The 26,448-nt window shown below is 39.7% G+C and overlaps 1 protein-coding gene across 1 annotated transcript in view; it reads left to right on the forward strand.

The window, feature by feature from the left end:
* The window catches only part of PDXDC1 (pyridoxal dependent decarboxylase domain containing 1), a 46,811-nt gene continuing 20,363 nt past the window's right edge, over nt 1–26,448 (forward strand). Inside the window, exons 1-12 of the mRNA XM_065411627.1 lie at nt 1–77; nt 12,385–12,458; nt 13,073–13,138; nt 14,679–14,762; nt 15,958–16,104; nt 19,933–20,122; nt 22,347–22,415; nt 23,304–23,382; nt 24,283–24,367; nt 25,216–25,264; nt 25,365–25,466; nt 25,690–25,815. Coding sequence (XP_065267699.1) covers nt 57–77; nt 12,385–12,458; nt 13,073–13,138; nt 14,679–14,762; nt 15,958–16,104; nt 19,933–20,122; nt 22,347–22,415; nt 23,304–23,382; nt 24,283–24,367; nt 25,216–25,264; nt 25,365–25,466; nt 25,690–25,815 — 1,092 coding nt within the window. The 5' untranslated portion in view covers nt 1–56. The remainder of the gene's footprint in view (nt 78–12,384; nt 12,459–13,072; nt 13,139–14,678; nt 14,763–15,957; nt 16,105–19,932; nt 20,123–22,346; nt 22,416–23,303; nt 23,383–24,282; nt 24,368–25,215; nt 25,265–25,364; nt 25,467–25,689; nt 25,816–26,448) is intronic.

The raw sequence follows: 26,448 nt of genomic DNA on the forward strand, positions 1-26,448 counted from the left end.
CCGAGAAGGCGGAAGTGCCCGGAGGGGAGGAGTCGTACCCAAGAACTCGCCTGGCCATGGAGAGCTCCCTGGAGAAGGTCTGTGGGTGCGGGAGGGGGCATAGGGCCTGGCTGGGGGCGCCGACGCAAGGGGGCGCTGAGGGACGAGGGGGAGAAGCGTTGAGGGTGTGTCTAGTGTGAAGGGGCAAGGGGGTGCCTAGGTTGGGGGGGCTGATACAAGGGGGGGAAGGGAGACTGGGGGCCGGCCTGATACGGGGTGAGCGGAGGCAGGTGGTGGGGGGGGGGGAGCCGGGCTGACACAAGGGAGGGGGGGAGCCGGGCTGACACAAGGGGGGAAGGGAGGAGGGGGAACCGGGCTGATACAAGAGGGAGCAGGGAAGGGAGGCTGGGGGGGGGGGGGTATGTTTTGCTAGTGAAGGGCTTATCCCCCCCAGGGGGGATATACTGCCCTGCTAAGAGGCACTCAATGAGTAGTGAAAGTGCCTGGTAGGTAAGGGGTGTGGAGTCCTACCGTTTTTAGAGGATTATCTTGCAAGCCACAGAAAAACATCCTCTCCTTGGCTGAGAAGCCATGCAGAGTTTGGAGCCAGGGTCTGCAGGTTTATGGTGAAGGATGGGGAGAAAGGAGGGTGAGGATCCCCCTCCCCCCATTGCCTCCCTGTAACTAAATATAAATTAAATAATGTATTTACAAGCAAGAAGCCAGGGGTCATTTTTCATTCTCCCCCTCACCTCAACAATGTACGTTTGAGAAAGAGGGGATTAATTTGGTGACTGTTGTTCAGTGTTTTGTTGTTCTGTTCTGGGTATCAGATGATCTGATGACACAGGGCCCTTTATGGTGTCCCAGAGCTACCTAGCCCTTCTGAATGGAGAAAGGGTGAGTGACATTGGTTCAAGCATACTCTAGAACAGTGGCTCTCAACCTTTCCAGACTACTGTACCCCTTTCAGGAATCTGATTTGTCTTGTGTACCCCAAGTTTAACCTCACTTAAAAACTACTTGCTTACAAAATCAGACATAAAAATACAAAAATGTTACAGCCCACTATTACTGAGAAATTGTTTACTTTCTCAGTTTTACCATATAATTATAAAATAAATCAATTGGAATATAAATATACTTACATTTCAGTGTATAGTACATAGAGCAGTATAAACAAGTCATTGTCAGTATGAAATTTTAGTTTATACTGGCTTTACTAATGGTTTTTATGTAGCCTGTTGTAAAACTAGGCAAATATCTAGATGAGTTACTGTACCCCCTGGAAGACCTCTGCATACCTCCATAGGCATGCTCCTGGTTAAGAACCACTGCTCTAGAAGGGACCACCTCAAACAAGAAATCATCACATACTCCCACAAACCAATGGAAAATATCAGGAAACCTACCTGGAGATCATGTAAGAAATCCCAAACAGCACTTTTCTCTCTAATATCCTGAGTCCAGTGCCATTGCAAACAACTTTGGTATGAGCAGTCAGTTCATGTCACGAAGCACTGAGTCACAGACAAAACAAAAAACAGTTTCCAGCCATGCTTCTTACAGCTCAAAACACTTGTGAATCTGCTTATGTTTTGAGATACCTTTCAGTGTTTTTCCCCCTTTGGGAATATATCCTATGTGTGCACTTTAAAAGAGGTGAAGCTTATTTCCTGAGAATGTTGGTCTCGAAGAACAGGATAGTGGTGGGAATGTTAGTTAATCCCTTTCCCCTTGTGCATTTGATGTGATGTTTTTTTTCCTTTTCATACTTCCTGTTCTGCTGTCCTACACACTGAACACACAAGTGTGAACCCTGTAAAGCCCACAAGTCACTGTTAGAAAATCCTGTGCCCTCTGTTACAATCTTTAAGTGAGTCCCTAAAGCAGCAGTTCTCAACCAGGAGTCTGGGGGATCCTGGGGGGGGCTGTGAGCATGTTTCAGGGGGTTCACCAAAATAAACCGGAGAGCTGGGCCAGCATTAGACTCGCTGGGGCTCAGGGCAGAAAGCCAAAGCCCAAGCTGCGCGGGGCTGAAGCCAAACTTAGCTTTGCGGAACCCTATGTGGTGTGGGGCCACAGGCAGTTTCTCTGTTTGCTACCCCCTAATGCCAGCCCTGGCTTTTAATCTACTGGATATGCATAAAAACAGTTGTTGTGGCACAGGTGGGCTGTGGAGATTTTTATAGCATGTTGGGGGAGGTGGGCTCAGAAAGAAAAAGGTTGAGAACCCCTGCTCTAGACCAGTGGTTTTCAAACCGTGGGTCACGACCCAGTTCTGGAATGGAAGGGACTGGATCGCGGCGGCTCTGGTCAGCACCGCCGACCAGGCTGTTAAAAGTCCCATCGGCGGTGCTGCCCGGCTAAGGCAGGCTAGTCCCTACCTGTTCCGACACCGCGCTGCGCCCCGGAAGCGGCCAGCAGCAGGTCCAGCTCCTAGGTGTGTGTGTTTGGGGGGGGGGGGGGACGACACAGGGCTCTGTATGCTGCCCCCACCCCGAGCGGGGGGGAACGCGGTGTCTGCGGGCAAGAGCCGTGCGGAGCTGCTTGCGCGCCTCCGCCTAGGAGCTGGACCTGCTGCTGGCTGCTTCCAGGGCGTAGCGTGGTCCGCGGTGCCTGGACAAGTAGGTAGCCTGCCTCTGCACCCATGCTGCGCCGCTGACTGGGAGCCGCCCGAGGTAACCCCACACCTCAATCCCCTGCCCTAGCCCTGAGCCCCCCCCAAACGTGGAGCCCCTTCCTGCACCCCAAACCCTTCATCCCTGGCCCCACCCCAGAGCCTGCACCCCCAGACCAGAGCCCTGACCCCCTCCTGCACCCCAACCTCCTGCCACAGCCCTGAGCCCCCCCAAACCCAGAGCCCCCTCCTGCACCCCAAACCCCTCATCACCAGCCCCACCCCAGAGCTGGCACCCGCAGCCCAGAGCCCTGACCCCCCTCCCACACCCCAACCCCCTGTCCCAGCCCAGAGCCCCCTTCCACACCCTGAACCCCTCATTCCCAGCCCCACTGCCCTCACTCACCACAGCACCCCAACCCTCTACCCCAGTCCTGAGCCCCTCCCACATCCCAAACCCCTCATCCCCAGCTCCGTTGGGTCACAGGCATCAACAATTTTCTTCAACTGGGTCACCAGAAAAAAAGTTTGAAAATCACTGCTCTAGAAAACTACTACAGAGTAACACTCATGGTAGCATGATACACCACTGAAATACAGCAGGTGCATGAATGGTAGCAGGAGACCTGTTCTACAAGTCACAAGGGAGTAATTGTATTACATGTTTAACCAGATGTCTTCATATCATTCATTGATATTTATCACCAGTTTTTGCATAACTTTATTAAGAATATTATATATTTTACATGTGGTTAAGAAAAGTGTAGGCAGTTTTTCTACTGCTACATAATATATACTGTATACACAACACAGTAACTTTGATACTTCAGTTTTATAGCTTGTTTGGGTATCAGCTAGGTGAGTAAGGTAGTGAAAGCCAAAACATATCTTTGTGGTGTTTGCTAAGGGTTCATTTCCCACAATTTGACTAGATTTTAAAATTGGTTGAGGAGAGTAATATTGTGAAGGTTATGTGCTAGGCCTGGAGAGCTCAACGTATTTATTCCAAAGTGCCAACAAAAATTACAACAGTTGATCCTGGTTCTAAAGGATTCAAACTGCTTGAGTGAGGTTTAATTACAGTTACTAGTTCATAATGCCATCTACTTTCTGCCTAAGGCTAGTTGACTGCATAGTAAACTATGCAGTTATTTACAGAATGTGATGCATTATGACAGGAGTTTTCTTCACATCTTGTAAAGTCAGTATCCTACACTACTGCCAAACTAATGGAAAATTTCTTTTTACCTTATTTATTATTCTACCACAGTAGAACCATAAAAAGCATAGTTTGGGGGTTAAATGTTAAAGGCTGCCATAAAGAGACGGTTAGATTTTCTTCTGTATTTGTTTTTAACTTAAGGACTTGTCTCTACTGAGAGAAAGCACCATGTTAGAAAAAGTATGAGCTAAGATGTGAAAAAATTATCTAAGTCAGGGGTCGGTAATGTTTGGCACTCGGCTCACCAAGGTAAGCACCCTGGCGGGCCGGGCCAGTTTATTTACCTGCTGACGCAGCAGGTTCGGGCGATCGCGGCCCCCACTGGCCGCGGTTCGCCGTCCCGGGCCAATGGGGGTGGCGGGAAGCCGCGGCCAGCACATCCCTCGCCCGTGCCGCTTCCCGCCGCCCCCATTGGCCCGGGACGGCGAACCGCGGCCAGTGGGGGCCGCGATCGCCCGAACCTGCCGCGTCAGCAGGTAAATAAACTGGCCCGGCCCGCCAGGGTGCTTACCCTAGTGAGCCGCGTGCCAAACGTTGCCGACCCCTGATCTAAGTTAACTCCTTATGGAGGACCCTATGATTAACCAGGACCAGCTAGTTCATTTTTAAACATAACCATCTGTACCCACATTAGGTTCAAAATCATGTTTAATAATGTGTTAACACAATGTGGGTTGTTTTTTTCAGAATAGATGAGGTTTAGGAGAGTAATGCTCAGATCCTATAAAGAATTAAGCTTGTGCTTAATTAATTATAAGCACAAGACTATTCCCAAACCCTTCTGAAATCTTTCTATTATATATGTAAAAAAATTAGATAGATATGGGGAGTCATACTCCACACTCCTTCTTTTGCATACCTGGCTTTTTTTGCATGGTGAAAGCCCTGCACTCTTTTATGTGATAAAATCTTGTTTTCCCTGGTTTAAAACTTGCTGCTCCTCTTGGAAAACTTCCCAGTGGCCAGATAGGTAGAGAAGTCAGAAAATGGTGGATGAACAAGTTGTATGTGCTTTATTTAGATGTAATGGTAAATAGTTGTTAAAAACATATTAGAGCTGATCAAAAAAACCTTTGAAATTTGTTGATGAAAAAGACACATTTTCTACTGTAAATTTTCACCAAAAAGTATTCCATTATTTGACCATCACTCACATATATAATATGGTAGTGCTTATAGGCCCCGGTCTTGTTTGTGCAGGGCACTGTACAAATACAGATGAAGCTGAGGCCAGATGAACAAAGTTTAAGAACTGCAGAAATTGTTCCCTGGTGCTGCACGGGAGATCAATACAGAGTAGAGCCTCAGACACAAAGTATAGAACCAGACAAATGGACTTTTGGGGTGAGCTTTAATTCCCAGGAAAACTGGGGGGGGATTCTCTTGCTCTATCATATTACACATTTCCTGAAAGTTTTTCTGTTTGGAACCTCACAAGAAATTGGGGTTAAACTTGGAAACCTGCAGTGGGTTTAAAAAAATAGTCTGACGAACACAAATTTGTAACTTTTTTTTCACTTGTACCTTGATTTTTCCAACACTTTCCTCAAAATTTACCTTGCTAAAACCTCAGTCGTGACTGGTACACAAGTGGTCAGGTGCCTTTTGTGGGATTTTCGCCTTCCTTTGTAGCTTCAGAGTACGTGGCTCAGTAGTCTGTAAATATATGGCAATGTCTGTGTTTAGAAATGCTCATTGTTTCCCTAAACATGGAAAATGTATTTTGGTTCCATGTCCATCCTATGACTTTTGACTCTTGTGTTGTTGCTGTTATCACTACGATATCCTGGTAACTTTTGCTGAAAACTTGTGATCACAGACCTGTGGGTAGGAAAATAATAGGGACCAAAATACACATATAAGTAAAAGTAAAAAAAAAAAAAAAAAAAAATCTGAATGAGCTGTAATTGTGAAGTAGATAGATTGGTTGTCTTCCCTTTCCTACCCTCCCCACTCCTCTCCCCCATTCCCCTGCAAGCTATTTTTCATGTACCTGCTTTGGTGGCAAACTTGACTTGGTCTAGTGAATAAACCTTCAGGATAATATGACTTTAGCTGGGAAACAGATCAATGTTATAAACCAGGGGCAGGCAACCTATGGCACGTGTGCCGAAGGCGGCACACGAGCTGATTTTCAGTGGCACTCACACTGCCTGGATCCTGGCCACCGGTCCGGGGGGCTCTGCATTTTAATTTAATTTTAAATGAAGCTTCTTAAACATTTTAAAAACCTTATTTACTTTACATACAACAATAGTTTAGTTATATATTATAGACTTATAGAAAGAGACCTTCTAAAAACGTTAAAATGTATTACTGGCACGCAAAACCTTAAATTAGAGTGAATAAATGAAGACTCGGCACACCACTTCTGAAAGGTTGCCGACCCCTGTTATAAACAAAGCATCATTTATTATTGATGATAAAAGAAAGAGTAACAATTTGCAAACAAGGCATTTCTGAAGAGAAAATAACATTATTTAATTAAAATACAAATACACTGCATGTGTCACAAATTATGATGATTTTTTTTTTTGGCAGCATTTACAATACTACAACTTGTTCTTACAAACTATTCCTTTATGAATATAGATGTTTTTATGAGTTGTGTTGAGCAGTTCTAGGGGGAAATTCTGCTGGCCTGTCTAAAACTGTACTAGGAATGTAAAATGAAAAAAGTGAACAAAAATGAGAGATTGGCTTGACACACAGTGATTGTTTTTCACAAAGCTTCAGTCTCATCCCAATTAGAAAATAAGATCTCTCACACTTCAGCTGTTGCCAAGTGTCTGAGGCACTAGCTACACAGCTGGACACAGTGCAAAGCCTTAAAGGAAGGCCAAAACAGGATGTCTTTGCAGGAAATGCAGACATAAACAAAAATTGGATTATTGAAGCAGAGAATGGGATGATTATGATTTGAAGGAAACAAATGATAAAAGGTGAAATAGGCTATGAATTCTCTGTATTTCGGTGGACTGGAGGAGGAGGGAGGCTCCAAACTGTTAAAATCCCTGATGAGGGAAATGGTAGTTGATGAGTTGTACGCTTTCAAGCTTCAGTGCTGTTTGTTATAACCCAAACAACTAGAGCAGGGGTAGACAACCTATGGCACGTGTGCCGAAGGCAGCACATGAGCTGATTTTCAGTGGCACTCACATTGCCCGGGTCCTGGCCACCGGTCCGGGGGGCTCTGCATTTTAATTTAATTTTAAATGAAGCTTCTTAAACATTTTAAAAACCTAATTTACTTTACATAGAACAATAGTTTAGTTATATATTATAGATTTATAGAAAGAGACCTTCTAAAAACATTAATATGTATTACTGGCACACGAAACCTTAAATCAGAGTGAATAAATGAAGATTCGGCACACCACTTCTGAAAGGTTGCCGACCCCTGAACTAGAGGGACAGAGACCTATCAAAGTAAAATGCCTCTGATTCAAGGGTAAGGAATTTGGGCTGAAAATAACAGGATTTTCAGGTAGTGTGATCTGAAAGGGGAATCCCATTTTGACTTTCCCCCCAATAGCCATGATGAGACATAGAATGAGATCAGCATCCGTGTCTATGTACACTCCGTGTTTTTGTGATAGTAACAGCCATACTGGGTGAGACCACTGGTGCATCTTGCCCAGTATCCTGTCTTCCAACAGTGGCCAATGCCAGATGCTTCAGAGGGAATCAACAGAACAGGCAATCAAGTGATCCACCCCGTTGTCCAGTCCCAGCTTCTGGCAGTCGGAGGGTTAGGGACATCCAGAGCATGGAGTTGTGTCCCTGACCATCTTGGCTAATAGGTATTGATTGACCTATCCTCCCTGAACTTAACTAATTTTTTTTTTAACCCCATTATATTTCTGGCATTCACAACATCTCCTGGCAATGAGTTCCACAGGCTGATTGTGCATTGTGTGAAAAAGTGCTTCTTTTTGTTTAGTAGGCAACAGGTTTAAAACAATTTCATTGGGTGACCTCTATTTCTTGTGTTATGTGGAGGGGTAAATAACACTTCCCTATTCGCTTTGGCTGTGGGGTCGGCAACCTTTCAGAAGTGGTGTGCTGAGTCTTCATTTATTCACTCTGATTTAAGGTTTCGCGTGCCAGTAATACATATTAATGTTTTTAGAAGGTCTTTCTATAAGTCTATAATATATAACTGTTCATTACTAGCTCCTACCTGTACTTTATCAACTTCTTTCCTATCCCCTTCACAAGGATATAGAGTTCCCCCTTTAATAAATTGATCCCTGAGGGATGGCTGCACTCAAACCGTGTGCTCCTTCACACCTGTCAACACTTCTGCCAGCCCTTAGTTTAAAAAATCTTCTACAACCTTTTTAATTTTACATGCCAGCAGTCCGGTTCCATTTTGATTTAGGTGGAGCCCATCCTTACTGTACAGGTTATCTTTCCCTTCCATCAGAGGACCCTGAAGCACTTTACAAACAGTAATTAAGATCCCTGTGAGATAAATATTATACCCATTTTATGTATGGGGAAACTGAGGAACAGAAGTATCATGCACAAGGTCACACATGAAATTAGTGGAAAGAGACTCTGACTTCAGTGGGCTTACTTCCAGTCCCATCCTCTGTTAGAGGACACGCTCGCCCATGTTGGAGAGTGGGGATAAGGAATGTCATCACTGGATGTGGTTTCAGTGTCATTGGTAGGGAATTATGCTTGATTTTTCTGAATCATAATTGACTAACTTTCTTTAATTTTTAATCTGTTTGTATTGTTAAAATCACGTACCTTAAATATACTTTGAAAAGTTCAGAAAATGCTTATTTTGATTGCTAATTGGATAAGAAATATTTAATCAGGGATTTAGTTCACAATGAAGGTCCACTTCAAAAATCAAAGGCTTTTTGGATTTTATGACATCTCATGTAACTTAGAATAACTTTTTTATTTCATGATGACAGAAAAGTAGTTGGAGCAAACAAGACTTCACTGGCTATAATCTACTAGTTGTACTGGCAAAAGGCTTGCATATATGGTAGCTATAGTTGAAAAAAAGACAATGTGTTTGTGTGTAGGTGGAAAGGTAAACATTGGTAAGTTTTTACTTAACACATAATTGCAACAGAGAAATTGTGAGCTGTTTTGTTTGTTTATAGCTCAGTATCACAATGGCTGTTACAGATCATTCCACAAATGTCACCATTCAGGACAGATCTGTTCAAGTATTTTGCATGCAATGCCAGAAAAAGATTTCTAATGTTGTTTAACACAAATTATTTCCTTCCAGTGAGGTATTTTTAATGTTTTGTGAATGCCACTCAGGCTTTCATAACTCCAATATATAGGCTTCTATAATCAATAATATTCTTCAATCAATTACTCTGCATAAATATTCACTTATGGATTTGGAGGTTATTTTATTTGTGTGCGAGATCGCTGCAAAAGTTTTTGGATTTGGTGCAAGGAATGCTGTGAAAACATCAGTGGAGCTGCATGGAGATTTTACCAGTAAATATAAATAGCATAACTGGATTCAATTTTTGTTTCTCTATGGTGACTCTCATATTCCCATCCATTAATGTTATCTTAAAAACTTGACTACAAATGGACACTCTGATGTTTTGAATGTCAACCTATAATTATGTGTCAGTTGCTATTTCCATGATAAAATTTTTGGAACTTTCATTTCATTTTTGTAAGTGTGGAGTCTTTACCCACTCCACCATTATCACTCCTTGCCTCCACATACATGGGTTAAATACATCTCTAAATATTGTCATAAAAGTAGTCTTTAAAATGAGAACTGTAAACTGAATTTTTTCTGAGTTAGTCCTTGAGAAGGAAATGGCATACAATACATACAAATTCATATTCCATCCATCTTTTGCAGTAATAAACATGCCTGCATTCTGTTCTCCTTCCCCCACCCAAGTGTGCCAGTATTAGTGATGATGGCAGGCATATATACAAGCCAGTGGGAGTACTGTTTCTCAGCTACTGTAGCAAAAGAGTAAGAGTCAGTATATCCCTACAGTACAATTAGTACAAGGTGTTTTGTTGTTGTTGGTGGTTTTTTTTTTTTTTTTTTTTTTTGGTTTTTTAATATCTCTAGATAAAAAATTGTGGACAAAAATGTTGAAGGCTAAACTACTGCAGTGGTGGAAGCTTTGAGCTCAAGACCAATTCTGTGAAGGTGGACTAAATCTCAGTTTTTAGATGACGCAGCTTATGCCTATTTTTGGGAGGGTTCGGATGGGGGTTGATAAGTTTGGTCTGCAGAGGAAAGGAGAGAGCCCCTGTAACAGGATCTCCCCAAGCTCGGCATCAAAACCGGTCTCTGCCTCAATTTCCCAGCTCATGTAATTCGGCTGGCTGGCTGCTTCCACCAGTGTCAGTGTTTCCTTCCCTTTTCCCAGGGATGCATATGTGGTTCAAAAAGAAACACAGTTTGGCATCAATCAGAACAGGTCCTGCCACCTGGCTAGTCCTCGGGCCTCTGCCTAAGAGGGCTTCTGCTGCGGCTAGCTGGTGTGGGAAGCCCCCTTTCAGCACCTTTTTCTGACCCAGAGTCTCCTGCAAAAGCTTCCCCAATCCCATCCTTAATTAAGCTGCTTGTTGGCCTTTTATCTCATCAGGCAGGAGGCAAGTGGCTAGTCACAGGTAGGGACTATAATCCTAAGGAATTTGGGCTGGGTTTACATTGCAGCTGGGAGTGAGCCTCCCAGCCCAGATCAACTGATTGATGCTAGTTGGGCTCATGCTGGTGCACTAAAAAACAGCCGTGTGGACTTTGCAGCACTGGTGGAGCTTGTTTGGCTAGCCCAAGTCTCTGCTGGCGCTTTAACGCCCACACCGCTATTTTTAGCATGCTAGTGCAAGTCTGTTTGCGTAGGCTGGGAAGTTCATTCACAGTTGCAGGGTACATGTATCCTTAAAGGGCCTTTACACTCTGTGACAAGCCCTTCCACAAACATCCACAAACTGTTGGAGGATGAGACCACTCTGGTAATACTACTAGTCTTGGTTGGACCAGACGAAGATGTAACAAGTTCTCAGCCTTTGTCAACTAGAGGGAAAATCTCCTACATAAATCAGCATTGAAAATCAGGTTAAGAGTATATCATGTTAAAAAATGCAAGGAAATAGAGTTAAGGTTGTTAGTCTGTTTTGAAAATTAGGGTAGTATAGAGGCACAACAGGCTAAGTTGAATGATACTGTAATCTTTCAGATTTGTGTTGTAAGGCTTTTGAGCCATAGTGTGAACTTAAGGACAGAGTGACAGCCTTAAATTAAAACTTCCTTTCTCTTTACAGTTGTTAAAATTAATATAAAAGTTTAGCCTCTTGTTTTTGACTTCCCCTATAATTGATAGCTTAAGCATGTTTGAGAGTTAAACTGAGAGGCCCTTAATCTAAATATATGAATAAGATTACATTGCATACTGTGTGTGTGTGTGTGTGTGTGTGTGTGTATATATTTTTTTTTACTGAAGTTGAAGTGAATCACTACAGTCAGGTTTTCAGTCACTTACCAAAACTTTTAGTATTTGGGGCCTTCGGAGGAGGAAAGTTTCCTTTTGCTAGGGATGATGTTCATATATCCAATGTTATGTCTCTGATTCCTCTATTCCTTCTTCCTGTTGCTCTGAACCCTTCACTGTTGTATCATTAGTTTTTGGTGAGGGTGAGAGCCTGTGTATCTGAAACTAAGCTGAATTTGTCACTCTAGCTTATATCCCAGATTTTGCAGAAATTTTATGATGCATATCCCTTATCAGGATTTTTCAACACGATATCGTATAAATTCTACATATAGAAAAATTTCTATAAATTATATGATCTTGCAAAGGCTTATATTTTTACTTTACATACACCGGTTCCTAGAAGTTGTAAGTGAGAGGTTCCTGGGGCTTCAGAATGACTGTGAATAATAGCTGCAGTTGGGACTGAAGGATACCACAGAGATGAATTTGCAGATCCAAGCTATATGTAGTGGGCCTAATTTGAACACCATTAACTTTCCTGAAGTTTTTTCAATCTGGATTTCAAACTAGCCTCCTCCCTTTGCTGCCTCTTCTTGCTCCACTCCTTCCTCCCCACCCCAAAAGAGACAACCTGCAAATTTAAGTGTTTGGAATGAGCTTTGGTTTGCTTGTTGAAGAGAGGTTTGCTCTGGATCTACACCTCTACCCCGATATAACGCTGTCCTCGGGAGCCAAAAAATCTTACCGCATTATAGGTGAAACCGCGTTCTATCGAACTTGCTTTGATCCGCCGGAGTGCGCAACCCCGCCCCCCCGGAGCACTGCTTTACTGCGTTATATCCGAATTCGCGTTGTATCGGGGTAGAGGTGTATCTGTAATAAAATCCATGTTGCTATCCAGTATAATTTTTTACTTCAATACACACATATTTATTAATTTAGTATATTTTGAGTTGAAGATGCAGTACTTGATATTTGTTACCGGTATGTAACTTTAAATCTGAGCTTCTTCTGAGTGGTAAAAGCAATAATTATACTGTTAGAGTAGTTAGTAAGAGCGGCATTTGGGATTACCTTTTTTTTTTTTTTCTCTCCCCCAATAATAGATGGTTGACCCTACCTTAGCAGAAATGGGAAAGAATCTTAATGAGGCCATGAAGATGCTGGAAGACAATCAAAGGTATCTACAAAGAATAATGGCTGCAAGCACAGCAGATACATGTTACACATGTAGATATTGATGCCAATGTCTTCAAGCAAGTGGAATGGGTTTTTTTTCCTACTAATTCTAGGACCGATCATTATCAGATATTCGTACTTAATTTCTGCCATATTCAAATCAAGAATGTTTCTTGACTGAGGGTGTTTGTTATTAATGAATATTTGCGAGGCCAATCCAATACATATTTTGTAGCATTCAGTCTAAATCCAACCAGGACACATTTTCTAAAGGCTTTGACTTGCTCTTAGCATGTGAATCATGGCTCCACAAGTAACTTTTACTTCCATCTCACATGATCTGCTGATAAAGGTTTTCACCAGCCTTATAAAGCATATTTTTAAAGTTTTTTTTTCTTCTTAATCAAAGGAAAGTCAAATCAACAACTCTTTTTAAGGCCATCCTTAATTAAATCTTATATTAGTCTTGTTGATCTATTCAAATTGTATTCAGTGATTTTTGTCACCTGTGAACATGCCAATGTATTTTTGAGCATTGAACTGCACTAGGAATTTGTTACTATGCAACAAAAAGTTAAAATGTAAGTAACTCTTTTTCTTGTATTTTTAAATTAGAAAAATTGAGGAAGAAAATGAAAAGAAGTATGTAAGGAACGATATTCCTGGACCACTCCAAGGGAGGTAGGTGACAATGTGTTCTTCATATTCAGTGTACAAACTCTTAAATAAAACATGTTTGCAATAATTTTGCAAGGAACTTATAATATATACTATCATGAAAATTTACCTGTCCAGCCACAAAATCTGGTCTCCTGACTATGCCCACGATTGATATATTTTATTTATGGATCAAAAAAATTACTTGCCCTTTGTGAGTAGGATTTTGTGTCACTGGTAGCTAATGAAGCATTAGTTGTTTGCAATGTTGTAGTTGTGTTGATCCCAGGATATTAGAGATAAGGTAGGTGAGATAATGTCTTGCATTGAACCAATTTCTGTTGGTGAAAGAGACAAACTTTCAAGCTACATAGAGCTCTTCTTGAGTTCTAATAAAGCCTTAGAGAAGATAATTTAATGGAGATTTATGTCTTTATTATATAGCATAATTTTTATATAGATTTACTTTTAAATCTGAAATATTGCATTCAATGAGTTTGAGACACACATTCAGACAGGAAATTCGTACTTGAGAATGATATTCCACACTATGTGAGGCACAAAGCACCATGTTTAGGAATATGATTGGCCTTCACAGAAAACTATACATCACTCAGCTTAACATCCTGAAAGTTTACATGCTATGATTTGTGCATTAAATTGACTATTGCATCTGAAAAATAAGATTCAGACTTGCATTGTCATAATCTTTCTTCTGCAAGATCATTCATGAGCCCAAACTAAGACTGCAATTCAGTTTCCATTCTAATTTAACATGGGTTTAACAGCAGAAGAATATTGTGAACACACAACTTGTTTTCATTTTAAAAAAAACTTGTCTTTCATGGAAGTTAATGAAACTGGTATGAATCGATGAAGTTGAACAGACTTGTAAGAAGTTGGGAATGCTTTTTATTAGTGTAACTGTTACCTCTTCTATACTTTCATTATTTTTCATTTTATTAATATAGGTTTTAATTTGATACTATTTCAAGTTGGGTTGGTGTGTGGTGGCTTTTATTTTTGCACTTCTAGCAGTTGTAAGGCAGCATAGTTCCAGAAATGGTTTCAAGAAACACTTTCTGTTCACTAGAACAGATGTTTGTAAGTAATCAGTGTATTTTAGAGATAATCATATTACTGAGAGATGTGCTCAACTTTGTGAGCTCATGATTGGATCCTCTGAGTTTGGACATCTACTGGCAAGGTCTTCACCTACAATCCAGCACTCCAGGGCTGAACGATTGCTTAGTCAAGCTTGTCAGTCCAAATCCTCAGATTTCAAGGGAGCCTCTATGTGGGCCAGTTCCTTAGGCCTGTTGAAATGCCCCATGCATAAGTCAAGAGGATCTGGACTCATTGATATAGCAGCCTTCCCACTACGGTCCTGCTGTGTCAGGGAGGTCAGTAGTAGACTCCTCCACTGACAACTTTTCCCCACCATCCCAACATTCTATAGAGCAAAACCCTTGTGTCTTGTTGCAAAACTGTTGTAAGTGGCCTTTAGAATCTGTATCCTGAGGCACTAGAGTTGCTCATCTACTTACCATTTTTCCTTCCCTAGTGGGCAAGATATGGTGAGCATTCTCCAATTAGTACAGAACCTCATGCATGGAGAGGAGGAAGATGAGTCATCACAGTCTTACCGGTAATGCTAAATTGCATTGTTCTATTTGGAAGATTATAACTTGATAACTATATTTGCTGTGATAATTTTTGAAGCCACAAATTGTACTTACAGATTTTTTTATTAATTTTAAATTTGCAACAGTGTAAGGTGTTTTAACTAAACCTTTGTTACATTATACACTGAACCAGGAGAAAAAGTAAAATGTGGAACATACCTAATAGGAATTTTTTTAATAGTCCTGATAGCAAATTGAAATTGGGTTGAAATTATGTAACTATCGATGACTTCGTGGTAATGTTTTCCTCAAAATAGCCATACTCTTTACTGCAGTGAATTATTAAAAGCAGTTGTGTATAGCAGGGAATTATTCCTGGCTGACAACTCAATTTCTTTAAATTGTCCTCAACTTTCTGAGCATTGCTTATGCTGCCTGCATTCTGTGGAAGTCTAATTTTTTGACTTACCTTCAGAATTTTTAGTTGCATCAGATATAGTATAGTTGTAAATTACAAGTTGCATAGTATTTCTGCATATGGATTTTTTTTTTTAAAGTGGGGTAGTCTGAGCCTGGGAATGGGAGTCACTGAATTCTAATCCTTACTCTGGTACTGATTTATTTGTAGCCTTGGGCAATACATTTAATCTCTCTCCTTCCATTTCCCCATAAAATGGTGATACTACTAGATTCCCTACCTGCACAGGAGTGTGGAAGATCAATATTTGCAAAACTGTTTGAAGATTTAAAATGTTATATCAATAATAGTTATGAGAAAAGATCTAGTCTAAACTTCCAAGTTTCATAGCGTCTGCTTTCTTTTTTTGTATATACCAGGCCTAGGCATATGTTTAATGCACACTAAAATCATATTGTAAAAGGGTAGTTGCAGTTTTAATATGTTAGTAGGTTGAGATAAGCCCTAAAAAGGAGTATAGAGTTTATCTCAAGCAGCTAAAAGGTGTCTAAACTACAACTGCCGTGTCTACACTGATTTTAACATGTTAATTAATGTGTTAAAATTCACCTTTTCTCCTAGTGTAGACATGGCTGTTTTATACTTCATTCTGATATATAGTTGAAGAAAATATTGCATCTTAACCAGTTTTATGACATTCTGGGCATATCCAGTAAAAAGAGAAAACATAAACCCATTATAAATATGCATGACATGCATCAAGCTGACAGTTATTCTCATACGATGTTTCTGGTTTGCAGACTTCAGAATGTTGGAGAACAAGGTCACATGGCTTTACTGGGACATAGTCTGGCAGCTTATATTTCAGTGCTGAACAGGGAAAGGCTGAGAAATCTTACAACTAGAATCCTTTCGGACACCACTCTGTGGCTTTGCAGACTCTTCAGGTAAGTCATGAATTGCTTATTTATTATGTACAGTTGCGTAGTAAAAATGGTTTTTAAAAAAAAGTCTGAAGTACGATTTGTTATCTTGATAGCCTTATGCCTTAAATGAATGGTACGGTGAAAGATCTTAAATACAGCACACTTGTTTACAGGATGCTGTTCTTGAAAGCCAAGAACTTGTCAATAATATACCAGTCATAAAAGTGGTTTTTTATAAGGAATTTACAATGGAGTTAGGGGCCAAAGTACAATAGTGGGTAGACAGATGGTTGAATATCCATTTATATAAGCATATATATGCTGTTGAGCCTTTAAGCGCTTTTAAAAGAGGTCTTCCAGCGAACCTCTCATTGGTTCTGCCTTAGACTTCGTTTAGTCTTTATGTATAGAACAGCTGAAGAATTTTCAGTGTAGCAAGTATATTTCCTGAAGGTCTACCTGAACTTGTAATTTAGATCCAGCACTGGAGGGGAAAGAAAAGTACAAGAAATACTTCAGGTGAAAAGAAACTTAGTCAAACAGCTAGGTTATTTCCTTGTATGGCTTAATTTCATGTAAGATTCTTACTCAAAGTGCCTTAGTCTTTAGATATGCTATAATGTATGTGAAAACAATGCATTTCTGGTGCCAGAGCTGGCTGACTTGCAGATTAAAATGAAATCTGGCTGCTGCTAATATGGGAAATAGTTCCCATTTGGTAAAGAAATAACTTTTGGGTGGGACAAAGCCTCACTGATATCTCATCTAATGGTAATCTAGAGGTATTCCCTATCCCCGCAGTTCTTGAGACCTGGGTTGAATGACTAACCCTGGACTAACATGGTTTGGACATGATGTAAAATACAGGATGTTAATTTGCAGACAGCAGGAAGGGTAATAGGGATACCACATGGTGTTCAGTGGGACCCTGGACGGAATATTATGTTGACTGACTCCAGTCCCCTGCCATGAAAGCACTGGCTATTGTAGTATATGGCTATTATATGCTGTATGCAGTGGATGGTCAGTGACAAACTCATAACTGGTCTCTGTCCTGATAGGATTCTAGTCTAGAGCGCTGACAAAGACAAATGGTACAACAAAGCGGATTTACACAGAGGTGTGATTAGCCATGAGTGTCTGCAAACTGAGTTTTAAAGTATTCAGTACTATTAAAGCCAAGGCAGCAAGGGGAGGGGAAATTAATGATACTAAGGGCTTTTATATGAACACACACCAAGAATCTGAAGGGAGCTTTAACTTAAGACAAATTTAGTCAGGAACTGTTTCACTTTAATATCACGACGTTTCTTTAGGTTTTGGGGGCTCCTGATGGGAATCTTAGTCTTATGTGAAAAGGATATATTGTCCAGTAGATGTCTCAATATCAAATCATTTGAGCCTTCCTGTAGGAGGAAGGAATGAGGCATGGGCTTTTCATTAAATTAACCAATGAAGCGATAAAGGAAATAACTAAAACTGACCCAGCCATAGAGCTATTAAAGGTACAAATTATCCCCATCTATAGATGATAAATGAAGGCTTGTTTTAGCTGCGTACAGTGACAAATGGACCTTCTGTAGAGCCAATATAATCAGCATTCTCTAGTTGGTAGAACATAAGATGAATGAATATCTGTATTTAGCTATTTAGTAAACTCTTGTATGACTTAAAAAGTTTTTGAAACCTTACATGGATATGAGGCTAGGTTTCATGGCTCAAAGGTGAGATGCAGATGGGTTAAGCAAAAATCCATCTATTTGACAGTTTATGTATTGATGGTCCTAATACCCAGTCTTAGAGGAGCAGTTGGTCCCATTCTGACACCTAATATGCATGTTAGCAGTGATTTCACATCAAGCGTGAATACCTGCTGGACCTTGGAACAGGTGTGTAGGGTAAGATGAGTGGTATATTTGGTTTTACAACTGCATTTATATGATATATCCCAACGAGTCTATGAATAATTTTTAAAATGTTTCTAAAAATACGTTTAGCTTACCTTCTAGTTCAGCTCCAAAAAGGTTTCATGGCTACCATAAAGCATGATGGAATGTCAGTCATTTGGGTAATTTATGGTGAGGCTGGATGCTGCAGGATTTAAAAAAATTTAAGCTGAGGGATGGACTGAGCGACTCTTAGGTTATTCAGGACTATTGATATACATGTTGGACATAAATGATGTAGCAAAACTCCAACTTCCTTGTCACCTAATAAATCCTGACCTGTACTACTCTTCCTCTTGTTGTTCCTTCATTTTAGTTAGGTGGCTATATTTCTTTACACTGGAACTGTCAGACTTTTATTAGATACCTAATTCCACTATTGTCTCTTCTTGGCTTTTAAACATTAGTGTGCATATCACCGCTGAAGCCAAAATCCTTCGTTCAGAGAGATAAAAACAAATTAACTGCTTGTACAGATTTGTAGTCCAACTTCCTAGGCAGTAGACATGGCAGTGTACTAAATAAATTGCACTAAATGGCAGTCTGTTTGTTTGTATTTCAAGGAGTGTTAAAATAGGATATGAGTAACGTTGGCTATTATGGATTTGTTTGGTAGTAGCTTTGTACTAAAGTTTGCAAGATCCTGTCCACGTTTAACTCTATTTTTAAAAAAAAATCTATTTCACTCTTGATTTACAATATTGTGCTTTGAACCTGCATCATATTGCATCCTCCTCACTGACTCTTATGATTCTTACAGATGTGAGCCATACCCACTTGCTGAGGTTAATTTTGTAATGGAGTTTTTTAAAAGTGAAAAATCTTTCCTGTTCCTCAAATGTTTCCATCTACATTTTATGATCTGGTGGTTTCACTCAGTGCATATAAGTCTGAGAAAATATTTTTGCAAACTTTGAGGATTTTAAAGAGCGGTTTTCTTGCCCAAGATCCCATATCTACTTTGTTGTAACTGTAAATAGAAATAGAATGTAAAGTAAGCTTTCATAGTTACTAATCTCGGTTTGTGCCAACATAGTTTACTGTGCTCTCCCTTATCTTAATACATTTTTTTTTTCTTTTTTCCTTTACCCTCTCTTTAGCTCTCCAAAGGTCACTTCCACTATTCGTGTCAGAACCATGATCCTCTGAATCTTTTTTTCATAGTCTTTGTTTCCTGGAGTCACAAACTCCTGTGATTATAATAACGTGTCTCTGGACTGGATGGGGGAGATCAAATTAAAACCTTATAAAACTAGAATTAATGATTTGCCCTTCATCTGATTTCTATCTTGGCTTTGTTTTATTTGTAATGTTCTGGGGTTGGATGGAGTTTCTAATTTAATGAGGAGCCAGAACATACTAACATATAACAGCACTTAGATACTTTTGTTTCAGATGCTATTTAAACCAATAAATGTAATATAGCAGAGACAAAGCAGAAGATTGGAAGCAAGGAATTCCTGAGGTCTAATTTTGACTCTGGTCTTGGGCAGCGTACTTAGCCTTTCTGTGCCTCAGTTTCATATGCCCAATGATTATACTGATGTACCTCTTCATAGAGTATCTGAGGGCAGGTCTACACTACGGCAGGGATCTACGCTCTGAGATCGATGCACCGGCGGTTGATTTAGCGGGTCTAGTAAAGACCCGCCAAATCGACAGCAGATCACTCTCCAGTCAACCCCTGTACTCTACTCCCGATAAGAAGAGTAAGATAAGTCGACGGGAGATTTTCTCCCGTCGACCCCCCCCCACAATGTAGACCCCGTGGTAACTCAACCTAAGGTACGTCGACTTACTGCGGTAGTGTAGACATAGCCTGAGATAGAATGCACTTTTTTAACTGCTCAGTATTTACACACACTAACTAAACTGGGACTGTTTCTGTTGGTTTGTCTTACAGGTATGAAAATGGGTCAGCTTATTACCATGAAGATGATCGTGAAGGTCTCTTAAAAGTCTGTAGGCTTGTTATTCACTCTTGCTACGAAGACTACACAGTAGAAGGATTCAATGTGTTATATAATAAGCAGCCTGTTATATACATTAGTTCTGCAGCCAGAACAGGCTTGGGCCAAACTCTCTGCAATCAGGTAAGTAGTTTTAGTGTAAAGTTTTGAGTCTTTGCTGCATATAGAAACTTGCAGGCATCATCATGCCTAGTGGCAGCCTAGCTAGATTTTGAGAATGGATCTAGAGGTTCACAGTTAGAGACTGGTACGTTGCAGAAGCAGCACACTTTTTGTGTGGGTTGTTGCGGGTGAGTAATGGGTGGGTGGAGGATTGCCTTTCCATCCCTGTTGTAACTAGAAGGTCCTTCATTTATCTCCATTCTAGAGCATCCACTGCTGACCTCTCAATGGGGCTTTACTCAGTTTGCCAGTGATACTCTGTCAACCAGAGAGGATCTTTTTGAGCAAAGTGAAGTTCTCTGACTCTCGGGTGGCTGAGCATGCTGTGTCTGCAACAGTGCTATTTGTGCATTCACATGGCCCTCATCATCCTGGTATCTGAGCTTCTTCCGAGTTGTTAAATAACAGAAATACCCTTCTCCCTCTCTCTTTCTTCCCAGCTTGTGGAAGAAATAGCGTTTCTAGAGGTTTTTTTGTTTTAAGTTTGTGTGTGTGTACGCGCACACTGAACTTAAGTTTTCTTGTACTGTCCTAATGGTCCAATTTTTTTTATTTTTTTTTAGTTTTTTAAGCACAACTTCCTTGACGCTTCTAAATTTTATCTTTTAATCAAAGTTAGTAATAACTGATGTATGAATAAACAATGAAAATCACAAATAAGATTGTCCTGAAGCCAGCCAAGGAAGGAGGAGAAACCATGCCCTGAAGCCAACCAAAAAATCTGCAAAAACAATAATAAAACATAATGTTACAGTTTGTAAGACTGTTTTATTAATTATAAGATTCCAAAGCAATTCCAAAACATAAAAAAGAACATAAACATATTGGGAATAAACTAAAATAGCCCAGAATGGAGCTATAGGGTTCTAGTTTACAATATTCATCTGGACAGCAAGATGATGTTTTCTGATTGCACACAGTTTGTATATTCCAGCAGTGATGATGTGAGAGTTGTAGAGAGGAATTTTCTGAACTTTTCATATGAAACAATTGCATCTGATATTTTATTAAGGGTGATTGTTCCTGGTTTCATGTAGACATTTCAGTATAATAATCATTTTCTTTTGCATGATGAGCTTCTTGTTTGAAATGGTATTATCACTAAAGCATTACTGAAAGATGTCTCAATTTACTGTTGAACTTTACTTTTTCTTAGGAATATTTTTCTGCATCCAAGTTCTTTGAAAAAAAAAATCTGAATTTTTACTTGGAATAGTGAGCTTGTAGATAGGTCCTGAATAAGAGAAATTGTGGTTTTTAAATTTAATCTTTGAAAAAAGGCCAACATTATATACAACAGCATGTTGTAAAAATATATGCAATATATCGCATAAATTGTATGAAAATTTCTTGTCTTAACTCTCTACTATGCAATAATAATTTTGCATAAGTGAATATATATATATAATATACACCTTCAATAGGCCTACTCATGTGCTTAAACGTTTGCTGGATTAAGGCCAAAGTGCTCTGGACTGAGCAGGATTGAGTCCATTGTGAGCAGCCTCATTTCCTTGGTGAAGATTAGTGTTTTATCTGTGCCCACTTGTAGTGCAGTCCTGCAGACAAGATACAAACTCTGAAAAATGTCCAGGTTTAACTTATTGTCTACTTCCCCTTACTCATAAAAGCTAACTGTTATTTTACAACTTTTTTGTTACTTTACAGTGGTCTCACTCTCTTCCTTTTCTCCACTCTTGGGGTAGGTCTACACTTACCCGGTAGTTCAGCGGCAAGTAAATCGAACTTCTGGGTTCGACTTATCGCGTCTTGTCTGGACGCGATAAGTCGAACCCGAAAGTACTCGCCGTCGACTGCGGTACTCCAGCTCGGCGAGAGGAGTACGCGAAGTCGACGGGGGAGCCTGCCTGCCGCGTCTGGACCGAGGTAAGTTCGAACTAAGGTACTTCGAACTTCAGCTACATTATTCACGTAGCTGAAGTTGCGTACTTTAGTTCGAATTGGGGGGTTAGTGTAGACCTGCCCTTAGTCTGATCAGAAGTTCTAGCAGAAAACTCATTTTTAAAATGCAAGGAAAATCACTTGGTAGCAGAGCCTCTGTCACTATGTGTTTGCTTCTTTCAATGGCTTTTTTTTTTGATTCCTCCTTCTAGTTCTGTGAGCAGTTTAAATGAGTAACATAAATCATGTGTGAGTTGTTCAAATTCCATCTTTCTCGTTGCAGCTTGGGTTGCCCCTTTCATGCATGTGCCGCGTGCCTTGTAACACCATGTTTGGATCCCAACATCAGATGGTAAGTTTTGGGCATTGTCTTTTTAAACTGACCTTTACTTTTTGCTTTGCAGAACACTTATTAAGGAATGATTTGAGAATGTTATTAGGAAAGAGTGGTGAATATTTGACTTTTTCATCCTCTGAGCTTTCTCGGTGTAGATGTAACCGAACATTGGCTATTAATTGGCCTTATTCTCTTAAAAGTAATCAAATCAGAAATACGTGTAGCACTTGTATCCTGAACTCTGTACTTATTATCTGCAGTGTGTATTTTGGTGCAGTCAGTAAGGGCTTTCTAGTTTGAGACTCTGGAAATATGTAGACCCTCGAAGATAAATTTTTAAAGGAGAAGTTTAGGCTTGAACACTAAACTTTTTTGTTGCTGTGTATGACATTGTGATGAATTATTAAACTTTTCCTTGTGTTTTAATAGATTCACACAGATAAAAGTCCATGGAAGTTTGTGTTACAAAAGCCTGATTTTTAGAGTTGAAAGACGAACCCTAAGTATACCATGACCCAATATAATGCCCATTGAAGGCAATAGAAAGACATTCTGAGCTTGTAGCATTGGAAAGTACTGTTGAGTCCATGCTTCTTAAGAAGAAGAGTATAAATTAAATAGGTTTCTTCCGTAGAATTATGTCCAGTGTAAATTCAATGAATTTAAAAGCACCTATTTTATCTGTGTATTTATGGTGTATTTGACCTTTTTTGTCTTTGGGGCTATGGGGAAATTGAAAACTCAGACAAGAAGGTATTAAGAATTTAATCAGTGGATCAGCTTTTAAAATGTCAGGATACTATTCTGTGCTACTTTTAGAAACCCCAATTTTCCAGTTCAACAGGAACATATTATGTACTGTATGTCTAATGCAGTGTTTATATTTTTTCTTATTGGTGACAGGATGTTGCTTTATTGGACAGACTAATTAAAGACGATATTAACTCTGGAAAGCTGCCACTATTACTAGTGGCGAATGCTGGTAAGTATCCTGATCAGATAGTAGTAAAACAGTATCCTAGAAAAATTAGTATTTATTTTTTAGAACTTGGAATTGTAGATAATATTGATGACTTGTGTTAGAGTAGATTATTTGTTTTTTGATACAGAATATCATAGTGACTGCATAATATTTAGCTGTCCAAGAAGTTATTTAAAGGAGTTACTTAGGACCAGATTGTACAACGTTATTAACACTCATGAGAACTTACTCATAAAAGTAGTTCTATTTATGTCAGCGGGCGTGCTTGCATGACTTAGGGCTCCACAATTTGTTCCTTAGTGAGCACAGCTTAGCTTTTGAAAAATGGGATTCTAAAGCTGACCAAGAACCTTTCTATGGTGTTGTACATGCCATTAACTTCAAACATTAACTTTCTCTGAATGAATAATTGAGCAAACGTTTCAATTCCTCTTTAGTGAGAAAAGGTTTATTTTATTTTTTATTTTTTTATTTTTTTTTTTGTAAGTGGAGGTGGGAAGAAAGTGCTGTGCTTGCTTTTTCCCTTTAGAAATAGTAAGGATTTTCTTTATTTTGGCAGAGGTCATTCTTTGATGAATTAGGTGTATTGAACTTTTTTTTAATGGAAATGGCTGAGTTTTTGAATGCTTATGACATCTAGTCTCCCAAGTACTTTTAATTAAATAGATAAGAAAACACAGAGCTTTAAATACTATGAATAAAAATCACATTCTCAGTCAATCAAGTTGAACTTCCAATGTCATAACTGCACTAGCTCTCTCTCCACTTCTTCATGAGTCCATCAAGAAGATAAGACTTGAATTTCTAATGAAAAGAAAAAAGACACCGCACAATCAAAGTTTATGTTTGCTGACTTACACATTTGATATTTAAAGTGACTTTTTTTCCCTTTCAATTCAGGTACACCAGGAGCAGGTCATACAGACAAGCTTGGGCGACTGAAAGAACTTTGTGAGCAGTATAACATGTGGCTACATGTAGAAGGGTACAGAACTTGAGACTTCTTTCTGTGTAATCATATTCACTAATGAAACTTCTGATAATGGTGCAACTTGTAATTCCATAGCTAACATGCTCTAATGTCCACAGCTGTTTTGCCATTATTAAATGTTTTATATGCCAACATAAATTTGCCACTCTACAAAATTTAGAGCCCTGCAGATGTCACTGTTTTGTTGCAAAAGGTTTTGTTTATATGTAATTACTCAGCATGGAGTCAGTATATGGATGTGAGTAACCTGCCCCTGCTTTGAAGTGCTTGGAATCTAAATGAGACAAGACACAAGGTAACAGTTAGTAGGGATTATTGCAGAGGTAAAGGGAGGCTGGAGTGCTTGAAGAGATGAAATTTAGAGGAGTAGAGGACATGTGGTGGCTAAGAAAACTGGTGCAATAGGCAGCATGATTGAGAACAGGAGTAACAGAATAAGTAGTGTTAATAGAGGAGCCCCTGCTTTTAGCCTGCGAGTCCCTCAGACAGAGCCTGTTACCTGTTTGGCCCTGAGCTACCACTGTACACAGTTGTGTACCATACATTTATGACATGCTGTGAATTATTGACAGAATCCTACTGATGAAGTATGATTAGCACAGGATGGATTAATATCTCTAAAAAGTTGGACTGATATCTAGACTAAAATGAAATTTTAGTTTGTCTGAATTCTGGAATATTAAATTGCAATCTCTACTTTATGTGCAATAAAAACACATGAACAAAAATGACTTCCTTTTATACAACTGCATGAAATATTTAAAATGAAGATTAAAATGCTACCTTTTAGTTGAAGAAAAGCTGTAAATAATTAATTTAGCTAAGACTGTTTTCCTTTCCAGAGTGAATTTGGCAACTTTGGCTTTAGGTTATGTCTCCTCTTCAGTACTGGTATGTATTGGTGTGTCATAAGTATAATGCTCTAGACTTTAAAGTTGTTACATAATTAAAATTTAGGTGGCCCATAATAACTTAAATGTTTCCTCTTTAGGCTGCAACAAAATGTGACAGCATGACTCTTACTCTGGGTTCCTGGCTGGGTCTCCCAGCAGTACCTGCAGTGACACTCTACAGACACGAGGATCCTTCTTTGGTAGCTTTGACTTTTTTTTAATGAATATTTAGATACTAGAGACTTTAAAACTGCAACCATGACATGATCTTTTGTTCCTTTATAGATGCCTAAATAAACAATACGTTGCAAAAGATCCTTCTGTTAATGTTGTGATATGTTTTTGTGCTATCATAGCATTAGAATAAATCAGATTGTGTTGAAATTTTAGTTATTCAATGACCGTATTCTTTCTTGCCTTTAGTCCTTAGCTGCAGGCCTGACATCAAGTCAGCCAGTAGAGAAACTCCGTGCCCTGCCCCTGTGGCTATCCTTGCAGTACCTGGGACATGATGGGATTGTAGAGAGAATAAAGCATGCGTCTCAGCTGGTAAGTAGTAGTTCGTCTTCAAATGACGTGCTAACTTTTGCTTTTCTGAGTGTGGGCAGGGGGATCTTATTAAGGATCTTTCTGTCATCTTACTTGAATAAGTTCATTCTCCAGACAGAAAGTTAGTTTAAATGGCAGTGTCTGGTTTGGTTACTGTCATCTGGGCATCAATAGCACTATATAAATACTCACCTCTTTATTTAAGACCACTTTGATAACCATTTTAAAATAAATCTCTGAATATGATGAAGCATCTCAAAAACAGGTGCAGCGGATCTGAAATAAAGTGAGAATTGTTGCCAAATATGCTGAAGGTGTCGTATTAGTGCATACTATACTAAGACCAGCCATGTTGACAGCTACAGTATTGGCACTTCTTTTTAGGCTATGTCCTCTTTATGGGGAGGGAGGGAAATTAGGAATTGCAAAGTGAAATCCTAGTGGATACAGGTCATGGGTAGTTTTTACCCTGACTAGCTACATCAAGGTAAAAAACCCAGGTGAGGAGTATAGGGGTAGACCTTGACAAGATACACTGAGATAAAAACTAACCGTGTCCTGTCTCCACTAGGATTTTGCATTGAGATAGCTATCTCAAGGTAAAAAAACACCACTCTTTGCAATGAGGCATTG

The sequence above is a fragment of the Emys orbicularis genome, chromosome 10 (genome assembly GCF_028017835.1).
Source record: "Emys orbicularis isolate rEmyOrb1 chromosome 10, rEmyOrb1.hap1, whole genome shotgun sequence".
Classification (NCBI taxonomy): domain Eukaryota; kingdom Metazoa; phylum Chordata; order Testudines; family Emydidae; genus Emys; species Emys orbicularis.